Source organism: Lepisma saccharinum, chromosome 22 (assembly GCF_977018435.1).
Source record: "Lepisma saccharinum chromosome 22, izLepSacc3.1, whole genome shotgun sequence".
Lineage (NCBI taxonomy): Eukaryota > Metazoa > Arthropoda > Insecta > Zygentoma > Lepismatidae > Lepisma > Lepisma saccharinum.
Genome location: NC_139250.1, coordinates 11,359,470 through 11,372,140, shown reverse-complemented (window position 1 = coordinate 11,372,140; position 12,671 = coordinate 11,359,470). Strand labels below are relative to the sequence as shown.

Below are 12,671 nucleotides of genomic sequence, written 5' to 3'. Positions count from 1 at the left end.
ATTTTCCATGTCCAACCATGTTTCAACACAAAATGATGCGAAATGAACTGAAAATATAAAATAAACTCTTAAAGATGAAATTTAGAGTTTATTTGTTGATGCGATACTTTCTGAAGTCTGAAATACCCTGAATACCATGAATATTTCGTTTTTGACGAAAATACGAAATTTCAAATAACACATTGTAATGTTAATTTTTCATGTTCCTGAAAGGTGTGAGGTGCATTTTCATACCCCGTTTTGTCACTAAATGATGCGAAATGAACTGCAAAATGCAAAATTGACTCTTAAACACAAAATTTACCATTTCTATACCGACGCAACACTTTCTGAAGTCTGAAGTATCCTGTGAGTTATGCAATTCATGGAAAATTGATTAATTCTGCTGTAAATATTTGAAAAGCAAAAATGGACTCCTTTATACAGGAATAAACTTAATATTCTGGTAATGATTTAATGTGCTATTAGAAGATATATGTTTATTTTGAGTAATAGTGCAGTTTTTAAATCAAATTTGGGATTATATTCACATTTTTTAAAACAAAAATGTTATTTTATATGGCGCATTTTCACTGCTATAACAGTGAAATTTTATTTTATTTACCGCTACTGAACCATAAATTGACTCTGTTGTTGTACCAAAATTTTGTTTTTTTATTTTCCAAAAATATGTGGCTCTACCTGCGAGTTATGCAAATAATGGAAAATTGATTAATTCAGCTGTAAATATTTGAGAAGCAAATATGTGTTCCTTTGCACAGGAATAATACTCTCATAACTACATAAACGTGCTATTAGAAGGGGAATATTTATTTTCTGAAATAACTGTAATTTTCAAATCAAATTTAGAGTTATATTCACTATGTTAATACTGATGTGCCATTTCATATACTGCTTTTTTTCCCCAAAATGTGCCCGGCTTTTGTACCAAAATCTCGATCTTTTATTCACCATAAATAAATACATGGCTTTATTCATGCCATATTTTAGGCATCACTTTCAACACATCACAGTGACCCAGGCACAGTAAAAACAGCACTGAAATATTTGGGAATCACGTCTTTGAAATGACAATCTATTTGTTTGCATATATGTCAGCACATAGTGTAAGTGGTTAATTATGAAAAAATAGGACCCAATTCCTACCGGAATACTTACGGTTTGAATTTCACAGTTGACTTGAGGTAGTGGAACAAAATAAGGAACTGGAGAAGAACGTAACGTCGGAAATTTGAGTCACTCAACTGAAGCTCCAGGAGTTTCTGGCTTGTCAGGAATTTTGCGAAATACTGTTCAGTAGGTGCATCGTCACCTAAGGCCATCTCAAGTTGGTTGGATTTCCCCTGGTGGTCCTCCAGCTTGTAGCTACTGAAGGCTGAAAGAACTGCTGAAGTGTGCTGAAATAAATTAAGGACTATTAGAATAGACCTTAGTTTTTGAAATTACAACAATTACAAATTTGAACTAAATTAAATAGAGACTTGTCTAGTAGTGCAAAATCTTCTAAGTTATAATTCAAAATGTATCTCAAACAAGTGAAAAACTGTTCCTGTGTTTCAGCCATCTATTATCCTCATGAAAGCTGCAATGTGGAGATTTAAATCTTTTTATGAAGAGCGGTCATAAAATTGTTGATTATTTTTTTATTAACAATAATGTAGTTCTACTTTCATAGGAACTTCCTGTATAAAGTAGTACAGGGTGTCTATCAAAATAACAAATTCAAATTTCTTGACTTTTGCTTGACGTTTTTTGTTTATCTTAAACTTTATTTAATTGACCCCTACTTAGATAAAGTTGGAAATTAGCAACTAAGAAAAAAATATTTAATGAAGAACCCCCTACCAAAAGGCCAGTTAAGATGAAACCGGAAGCTGTACTTTAAAAAGAGAATTAGACTTTCCTTATCTATTAATGCACGTAAAAATTAATTCTTCAGACTTCATCCTGGATGGGAAATGACCACATTGCTTTATTTGCAAAACGTGACACATACAAGAATGTAATTCTTACATTTTAATTTTAGATTTCCAAATATTCATAAACAACTGTTAGGGAAACGTTGCATATGATAGGATAGGTGTAGACCTGAAAAATAATAAAAGCAAAGCAGCTATCACTCAGTCCACTGTTCAAAGTATCATCATAAATTAAGGATAAGAGCAATGAGCATTATTGTGATAGTGGGGTTTGAGAGGAGATCCATTCTGAAGACATCTACTTGGCAGACTAGCGAAGTTCTGAAATATGGACCAACAGCCTGTATAATCCTCTGTGGGACCCATGTTGTGTCCTCCACGTATGTTTGTAATCGTCCCTTCATCTATCCCGTCTTACCACCATTCATCCTCATCTTTGCAATTAGCCAAAAGTGGCAGAAAAGCAAAGTAAAATACACCGAATCAATCACTGTAATAAGTTCACGTTACATTTTTCGTGCAGTTTTTGTATGTAATCGAATTTGTGCATTACCTCCCTCTGCATAACCACCAAACAGATGTATTTTGTAATGTGTGACTCACATCCGTGTCTCCATCGCTGGAGACACAGGGATGTGGCTTGAAGAAAGCGAGATGTTGATATCTCCCTCATCATTAGATACACTGAATCAATCAATCAATCATTCTGGTAGCAAATACTCTTGACTTCCATGTCTCTCTTGACTGGGAGACACGCTGTAGTACTAACAGTATTTTGCATGTTAACTGATATATATTCATAATACTGTTTTGCTGCTCACTTTAACAGTAATTTTCCATAAATTGAAAAGCTAAAAGTTATCATGCGGCATTAATGATAAAAACGTGATGGTAACACACATGAAAAGTTAAGTGACAAAACTGTTGTTTTCTTCGAGGGAATGAGTTTGGTTATTGCATAATTGACATCAGTTGTGAGAGGTTTGGTAATGTTTTGAATGATACTGGATTGTATAAAATGTGTGAAAATACAAACTTGTATTCCATATTTTTTCCACCTTCAGAGAAAAGTTTACTACATGAGCAATGCTATCAACTGTCATCTTTAAAACCGTAATCTATTCGGTCATTTCTATTTTAAAGGTAGACGTTTGCGTATACTTACTGTAGCGAATGTCTTCCACTTCACTTTATTATAACACTGGTTTGGATTCCTGAAGAAGTCTTGCAAAGCCCAGAATTTGCAGTACAAATTATAATCAATCTTCAACCTACAATAAAAGAAAAAGAAATATATGAAATACCTTGTTTCCTGAAAATAATGAATCCAGAAAAAAATCCAGAAAATATCTGTCACTCTCTAAATATATATATTTTTTAGTACTTCACCTTTAATTTCAATACATATTACAAAAGCTTTGTAATTCAATTCAAGAATGATCCATATTGTGGTATTAGTAGAGGCACATATTTTTGGTAAATAAAAAAGCAAAATTTCAGTACAAAAACAGAGTAAATTTCGGGTTCAAAAGCGGTAAATAAAATAAAATTTCGGTGTTATAGCGGTGAATAATCACATCAAAAGTGCTATATAAAATGACATTTTGGTTTTAAAAGTGTGAATATAATCCTAAATTTGATTTAAAAACTGCACTTATTACACAAAATAAACTTATAAACGCGAAGTAAAATAAACTAAATCAATCAATCAATCAAATTCAAAAATTTACAGCAGAATTAATTAATTTTCCATGAATTGCATAACTCACAGGATACTTCAGACTTCAGAAAGTGTTGCGTCAGTATATAAATGGTAAATTTCGTGTTTAAGAGTATACGTATTTCGAATTTTGCAGTTCATTTCATACTATTTCGTGACAAAACAGGTTAGGAAAATGCACCTCACACCTTCCAAAAACATAAAAAATGAACATTACAGCATGTTATTTCAAATTTAGTGTTTTCGTCAAAAACGAAATATGCATGCCTCTAGGTATTAGTATAAACTGATAATACAGACAGAGTACAAAAAAAAAGTATTTTATTTTAACAATGCTTACTGTTTAAATCTGTCTCATTATTCAGACATTTTCTAGTGTTCAATATATTTGCAAGAATAATTTTGTGAAACTGTTTTTTTCTTCTTCGTTCTATTAATTTCAGTGGCCACTGCCACCATCTTTGTGGATAAAGTGAGTACTAGTTTCTCCGTATTTATATACTACCGTATCTCTCTTTTCCCAATTATGAATAATTTTGTATTCTTGAATTTTTCAGTATCTTACTAAAGGATAAAATCCCACATGCCAAACTGCCAATGTGTGCATTAAAACACTCAAAACAGGAAGTTTGTGGGACTGAAATTTTTTGGTCTGTATAGGAAATGTAGTAAGTGACCAGTCACGATGAAACTATCGAATTGGTGTTTTCTCATTTCTGGAATGAAGATAGCATCTCAAAGAAATTTCTGACACTTATGCTGAAGAAAACTATTTGAACGAGAACTTTTAATACATGACTATTCAATATTTTCCAGCTCTTTGGGATCGCAGTTTCAACACACACCCATACTCAAAATATCTCCTCACATATTTACATCAACTATTATAACATTAACAAGAGTATTCTGCTTACGAAATGCGTTTGCCTGCTTTCATTCAAGATACAAGCAGGATTTTTCAGTTTTTTACAAAACCGGATTAAATGAGTGAAGCAAAGATGAAAATTACCTTTCACATATTTTTATTACTCAGATTCTATTTTTACTTAAACAATCGCAGAGAGGCCCTTGTTAAGTCTCCTTCACCTGGTTTACACCGGAAAATCCAGATACAGGGATATACAGAGAATGCCCTGATTGTCTCGGTGAAGTTTCAATGTATAAACCTTGCATAAAATGAACACAGAATAATCACAATGTAACACATTGGGAATATTACTCACGGTTTTAACTAGCTAGCTTTTTGTAGATCAGCGCTGTACTTGTTACCTTATACTGACCGACGCTAATAAGCCATAAACCATATTTTCGAGAGCTCTCGACACTTAACCCATCCGCTTACCATTTAAATGCCAATTTTTTTGCCATGAAATACCATTTAAATTTGGCTATCTCCCGTGAAGGTTGCACAGCAAGACGTCAAATATTGTTTAAACTATCCAAGCAATTTACGTGAAAATTTTATATATTGAAGTGGAAGTATAGTAATAAGTATGCACATATGCAGTTTACTTGAAAGATAATTAGAAACTCACCTAATAAATTAGATCACACACATCGTTGCATTCCATTTCCATTCCTCAACCTTTTATATTTTTCCTGCCACAGCCACCTCTTCCTCACTTTCACTACATTCTTCAATTTCACCAACATAAAATGAACCCCCGTGTTCATCTCCCCTTCCAAAATCCACATTTTCCATTTCATCGCTATCGAAAAGCAACTTTTCAATCGCAGAATCATCTACAACATTCTTATGCAACGTGTTTGCAAGACGTAACAAATGAAGGTTTGTTTACATGAGAAATTACTGAACAAAACACGCTTGAAATGGTATGAAAAACTTAGCAGCACAAACATACACGTCATAGATTTGAAAGATCATACAACCTCTGCCATCTATTGAATGAAAAAGGAACTACATGATGAAAATCGGGAACCCGTCGATTCGACGACTAGGTATGGGAACAGAATGTCCAGTCAGGCCGTCGATTCGACAACTAGGTAAGCGGATGGGTTAAATAAGGCTCACTTATCACTAACAAAACCACTGTTGACGTATCTTCCAAATTTCTTAAATGCACTTCCTGATCATTCCGCTTCAGTCTGTAGAAGCCACCTCTCAACGATCCAGTTACGCAGCAACTCTTTCCTTCTTCTAGGCTGCAATTTCACAGTTCAAGTTCTTTTTTGGGATCGAACTCACTATTCAATTCCACGTTTCAACGTAACGAAATATAAATAATGTCAACTGCTCGTGTCACTGCAAATTTTCCAAGTTTTGCTAGCAACGAGCACGCGAACACGAACCGCAAAGACACGACGTCATAACACCTAACCACCGACTGCATTCTTTGTGCGCCAAAAGTTCAGAACAGTCTATTACTTAAGAGAGGAGTGAAGTGTTCTTTCTCCTCACTCGTTCCGGAGGAAAAGTCTTACAATAATCGGTTATACTATGAAATAAATGAGACCAGATTAATGTATTTTGGTAGTTGTATTTCTCCTATTTTACACCACTTTTTTGCTTCTTTTGGTTAATCATGGCGAAAATGAATGATGATTATTTAAAATTAATGAAGGGACATGTCAGGAATAGAACTTTCGGGGGTAATATCACAAGCTGATGTCTCGTATGGTCAACCTGAATAATTATGATACACATATTTTAAACATTATAATTATGTATGGAGAAGGGACTTGGACGATGACAGAGAGAGACAAAAGAAAGATGCAGGCCGTGGAGATGAAATTTTTAAGGAATATATTGGGGAAGACTAGAAGGGATAGAATAAGGAATGAGGAGATCCGATGGACAGTGGGGGTGGTGGAGCTTCAGGACGGGATCAATCAGGCATAGATGAGATGGTTTGGACACATGAAGAGGATGGATGCAGCAAGACTACCAGTAAGAGCTTACAAATGCACAAGGAGTGGGAATAAGGCCAAGGGGGAGACCAAGATGTCGGTGGAAAGAGCAGATAGTGGAGTGTTAGGAGGAGAGGACAAGATTGGAAGGTACTTCAGTATTATACGGACTATCTCCAATTAGTATGATATAGGTACCTAACCTAACATTCATATCTAATTAGTACGCCATAAGAACACCGTGGAGAGTGGTGGAGGACCAGGAAAAATGGAGAGGCTTGACTTCTATGCCGACCCAGCCAGAGGCAGGAAACGGCAAAGGATGATGATGATGATGATATTTAAACAATTCAAATTTAATCATTACTTCGAGTCTGATTTTGTTTCTCCCTCCTCCAAGCTGTCATCTGCATCATGAAATGCGTCCTTCATATCAACGTCATCTTCGCCTCCGAATTCTGTTATATTGTCCAGATTGAATTCACTTACAATATTGAGTCCTGAAATAAATTAATAAAAATTGGTAATTTGAATATAGATGTACAGTTTTGCACAAAGCAAATAAAAAAATTACCATGATCACAATAAACATTATTATTAGTGCTCTGAAGTTGATGACGTAAAAAGTCTCAAAAAATGACCTTAAAATTGTTGTAAAATGAGCTAAAAAAATTTCACTCTTAAAATTAAAGTTTGTTCTTATTTCCATAAATTATACAAGAGGTGGTAATTAAATAATTCCATAAAACCCATTGTTTTGCGCGATAGAATACACAATGCATCACGTTCTATTTTTTCTCATGTGACAAATTTTACCTTAAAAGCACAGATTAAAGCAATAATAGCAGCCAGCAAGAGAACCTCAAAGTAGGCTTAACACAAAGTATTTTAATTTTTCTGGAGGAAAAATAAATTTACCACAATTATTTGATCCATTGCCAAAGACACTTAACAATAATATTGTGCTTTTGCATATTTTCGATGAATGGCATACTTTACAAATAAGACCTTATTAGGAAATTTAAATACGTAAGTTATGCTTGTAAATGGATTTAAAATGCATCAAATAACAGGGAAGGTACAAAACGAAACCTCAGAAATGTAAAAAATGCAACAATAAAGGCAAAAAGTGCTGAAAAATGACCTAAAAAGCCAAAATAGGCCAGACAATGCAACAAAATATGTTTTCTGGTTCTAACTGAAGGGAAATCGACTACTATCACATTTAGCATTGTCTTAAAGGCCCAGAAAAAAAATAATGATTTTTCATCAACTTCGGAGCCTAATTATTATCATTTAATTGATTCAAATTCATTATTGACACCAATTAATACTCCTTCAGCCTGGTTATCCTGGGAATTTTGCAAAGAAATTAATTGTCATTACATTTACCCCCCCCCCCCCAAATAGTTTGGAGAACATTACTTTCCTGATTAAATAACAGTGCATTCACTTCTTAAAACTATATTAATATTTAATAATACTGTGTAACTTCAGTGAAAAAAACTCAAGTTATTTGCATATCAATTTTGATGACTCACTGTAATCGTTCACAGAAGGCTGTTAACATTCTGATAATTTTTTTAAACCAAGTACATGGCCGATTATTGATTTCAGGTTGGTTCAATACATGTCACTTGCATTTATGTTGAAATTCTGTTGTTATTAGTTTGTAATTTTCATTAAAACTGATTGCCAAAGTTGATAGGCCTGTTCTTGGTCTGTGTAGATTGTTGCAGAAGATTGGGATTGTCCTGATTCTTGAGTAAGATTTTTGCTAATTTTAAGTGTTCACTTTAGGAATATAAATCTTTAAAGCTCCCAGGAATACATACTGACAGAAAAACAATACTTTAAGAGTCAGTGAATGGAAAACAGGTAACCTCGTAGATGACTCGGCTCCACGAAACATCTGCCACAGGAAGGGGATTCTGCTGTCGCCCAGTAGATGGCAGTCGCGTTGCAAGTTTGCGTGAAGCAGTGCCAGTGTCGGCCGCATGAAGTGCAGATGTGCAGGGACTTGCTGCCTGGTATATCATAGCCAGTAAGGAAGACCTGCGAGCAGTTGCGAGTTTCCTGGTGGCGGAAGGTGCTAGTACGCGAGACATTCACCGTCGAATGACGGCAGTGTATGGGGAACATCCGGCAGTGACGTTCTTTCTTCGCGAAACCTAAGCCTTCACTCCGTCACATGCAACAGAGATAAACAATGTTCCCAGGAAACGCATGACTGCTCGCTGCTCTTCCTTATTGGCCTCCATGATATGTAGGACGACAAGTCCCTGCACATCCGCACTTCACGTGGCTCAAACAAGCCTGCGACACAACTGCCATCTATCGGGGAACAAAGGAACCCCCTTTCCAGTGGCAGGGGTTTCATGGAGCTACGGCATCTACATGTTGAGATATACGACGTGGCAAGTTTTCCACTGACTGACCTTTATACAAACAGTAATATTTGCAAACCAGCAGATATTAATGGCAGCAAGTGAAGATGATCCACAAAGATTGATTTTCACACCTCAGTCAATTCTTACAAATTATAACATGAAAATTTCAGAAATTATAACAGTAGATATATCAAATCAAAAAAATTATAAGAAATCTTATCGATAAACTGATATGCGTTTACTAATAGAGATATGATAAACACATCTCATCTCTATATCTCAATAGGCAGTTGTGGCAATTGAGCCCCAAAACTGAAAGGACTGTTTACTTTCTCTTGGCAAACAATGCTTAGCATTAAGATGCCATAGTGTGGAGAGCAACTGCGCCCCCCCCCAAAATCACCACAGGTTCTCTGATGCTTACATTTTTTTTTTTATGCATAAAAATTAAAGGAGTGGTCATCAAATAGTTCCTATATTATTTATCAAAGCATGATATTAAAAAAATATAATCTCTGATTTTGAAAACAATGATTTCAAACTTTCACTTATTTGTAACTATTCAGAAATGTTCAATTCACTTACCAGATCTTTCTGAGAATGGGAAGAATTTGGCCAAAAACAACAGAATTCGACCACAGAACACTGTGTTCTGCGAACGTGACAAGCGTCTCAAGAGATCTGTAAGAAAAAAAAATACATGTTAATACAGTAAATATTAAAAATAATATGCTTCATTAACTTGTATACTCATCAAATGCAATGGACTCAAACATTTCAAAGTAGTATAAACTTTTTAATACACAAGGTTTCCACCAATCAGAATTTTACTTTAAAATATTCTTAATCTTACACGAGATAATCATTTAACTACAAAATCCATTCCTCACCTCAATAACGAAGATTATGTAATCTTGCACAATTTACAGGATAGTTAGACACGATGAAAGTGTAGGCAGGGTGGAAATTTTACAGGCTCCATGAAACACTGGATTCTAAAAAACTATTAGTGATTAATTCCTAACTGATACTTTCCGATATTGACGCCACCGGTATCAGGGTATTGGCTTGATCCCAGTGATTTTTTCAGCAAAAATCTGGTACACAGACATAGTGTAATTGATCATCAATTAGTCTCACTGATAAAATTTCAACCAATACCATAGGCATGTCTCTGCTCCCTATTATGCAAATGCCACCACACTCAAATTTTAACAAGGTTTTTAATTACAATTACATGACTATTAAAATTTTTCAGACTGTTCAAGATACCAAAGAATGCATTGTCACATTCTGAAAATTTGACCTGGTTTACCACAACAATTCTTATCTATTGTATATATTTAATGCACTCTATCTAGATTAATGAAATATAATAGAAGTAGAACACAAATGCAAGCATGCACGTAAGACAACTTCAAATTTAGCACCAATTTTTATTCTCTTGTTTTAGATAAAGTTGGACGTAGATTTTCCCTCACCAAGGGAAATTTCCCTTCATGTAGCAACACTGCTTCTGTCAAACATGACACAGAAACAGGAAGGAACATTGCCACCATTCACTTTCTCTTCAGTTACCTTTCTCTCCCTGGGTACAACCAGGGGAGGAAACCCGGTCGTCAGAAAGGTTAGATGAAGAACGATTTGTGCTGTATATAAGTAGAGGCATGCAAATTTCGTTTTTTGACGAAAACACGAAATATGAAATAACATGCTGTAATGTTCATTTTTCATGTTTCTCAAAGGTGAGAGGTGCATTTTTGTACCCTGTGTTGTCACGAAACAATGCGAAACGAACTGCAAAATGCGAAATATACTCTTAAACAGGAAATTTACCATTTATACACCAACACAACACTTTCTAAAGTCTGAAGTATCCTGAGAGTTATGCAATTCATGGAAAATTGATTAATTCTCCTGTAAATATTTGAGAAGCAAAAATGGACCCCTTTACACAGGAACAAACTTAATACTCTGGTAACTACATAAATGTGCTATTAGAAGGGATAAGTTTATTTTGTGTAATAAGTGCAGTTTTAAATCAAATTTAGGATTATATTCACAATTTTAAAACCAAAATGTCATTTTATATAGCACTTTTGATGTGATTATTCACCGCTATAACACCGAAATTTTATTTTATTTACCGCTTTTGAACCTGAAATCAATTCTGTTTTTGTACCAAAATTTTGCTTTTTTATTTACAAAAAATATGTGCCTCTACTTATAAGTTCTTTACATAACTTACATACATTTTGGTTTCGAAGCTTATTTTAATAGTTTGCATACTATAATAATGTGTAGTGTATAATGAGCAATTACACATATATGAAAATTAATATATAAAAAAAAAATAGGTTTACCAGCAGTAAACATGGAAATTACGCCATTGCAAACTTGATATTCACTTCCCAGTCAGGATTGGAATGGAAATATTTTTTTAGGGATGGGCCGATACCGATAAAGTACAGATATAAACTTTACTGATACCGATAACCGATACTCTACCGATCCGATATAAAATTAGAAATGGTCCTTGAAGAACGTGAAATGTTCACTGATCTCCTTAATAAATGTGTGTTTTGAGGTGACTGCAGTGAAAAAGAAGTTTAATACTTAAACATTTACTTTTTTAAAAAATAGGGCATGGAGATTATCCATAAAAATTACAACAAAATGGCAGAATTTTGCTATAAATTGTAAGATATTTACCGATATATTGGATCGGTAAAGTAATAGGTAATATTACCAGTAAACCGATAGAGTACCGATTAATTGGTCCTTTTTTTTTAGCACACAATACCAACATGTCAGGATCCTTCACATCCCCTAATGAACACTGTATTGTCTACACTTACCATTGCACATTCTCAACAGGTTATTCTTGCATGCACTGAAGAACATCTCTTGTCTCCACACACTAACACCGTTCTCAACAAAGGCGAAGAGCTGTTCACACTGGTCCAAGGTTAGTGCATCAAAAATATCTCCGAGGAGAACAACAGGCATTGTTGACGTACACATCTCCCTCCGACACGCTTCTATGCACAGTGTCACATAGATTTCCCATGCGCCGACTGTCTTGCCTTGCTGTGCCAACTGCTGGATTAGATAATCCCTCATAACTTGGTCCAGGGTACTGCGTTTGTCTGATTCGCTGAAAAATATAAAGGGTTTCCAATGTGTTCTGCAAGTGAATTATTACTAGGGATAACATTTTCATGACTTGGCACATATTTACAAATTTTGTGGTTAGGGTGACTTGTTTCTGAAGTGAAATGGAAATACAAGTCTTGAAAACCTAATTAAATTAAGACAGTTTATTAGACATGTCACCATTTTCTACTTGATACAGCATAGTTTAGGAGCCGCAGTGGTTTAGTCAGTAGGGTTCGATACCCACGGTGTGTGTTCTAAGGTCGGATTTTTTCCAGCCTTGTTGCCACGTCAGTACTATTATCGTATGAGGGAAATACCTACGAATCATATATTTCGGACTTCTTTACATTGCTAACGTGTTATTTTCAAATGTGGAACATTTCCTAAAGTGAAATAATGCATATCAATGTCTATTTCTTCTATTTACGAGTACTTACTGTTACTTGTTGTTTCGAATCTGTAACACATTATGGCCGTGATAGCGTACTGGTTTAGGTTTAGGGGGCGTTCTGAGAGTGTTTTGTCGATTTATGAAGTGTTGCAACCTGGTTCACCGGACAATATCTACTTTCGTGCCCGGATTTGAAATTATGCTAATACGTCGCAAACCATTGA

The 12,671-nt window shown here is 34.8% G+C and overlaps 1 protein-coding gene across 1 annotated transcript in view; it reads right to left on the bottom strand.

Annotated features, from left to right (window-relative positions):
- The window catches only part of Hpr1 (THO complex 1-like protein Hpr1), a 53,206-nt gene that overhangs the window by 30,529 nt on the left and 10,006 nt on the right, over positions 1-12,671 (bottom strand). The window contains exons 3-7 of the mRNA XM_083144098.1: positions 11,756-12,054; positions 9,483-9,578; positions 6,875-7,007; positions 3,085-3,190; positions 1,159-1,397 (exon numbers count right to left, since the gene is read on the bottom strand). Coding sequence (XP_083000224.1) covers positions 1,159-1,397; positions 3,085-3,190; positions 6,875-7,007; positions 9,483-9,578; positions 11,756-12,054 — 873 coding nt within the window. The remainder of the gene's footprint in view (positions 1-1,158; positions 1,398-3,084; positions 3,191-6,874; positions 7,008-9,482; positions 9,579-11,755; positions 12,055-12,671) is intronic.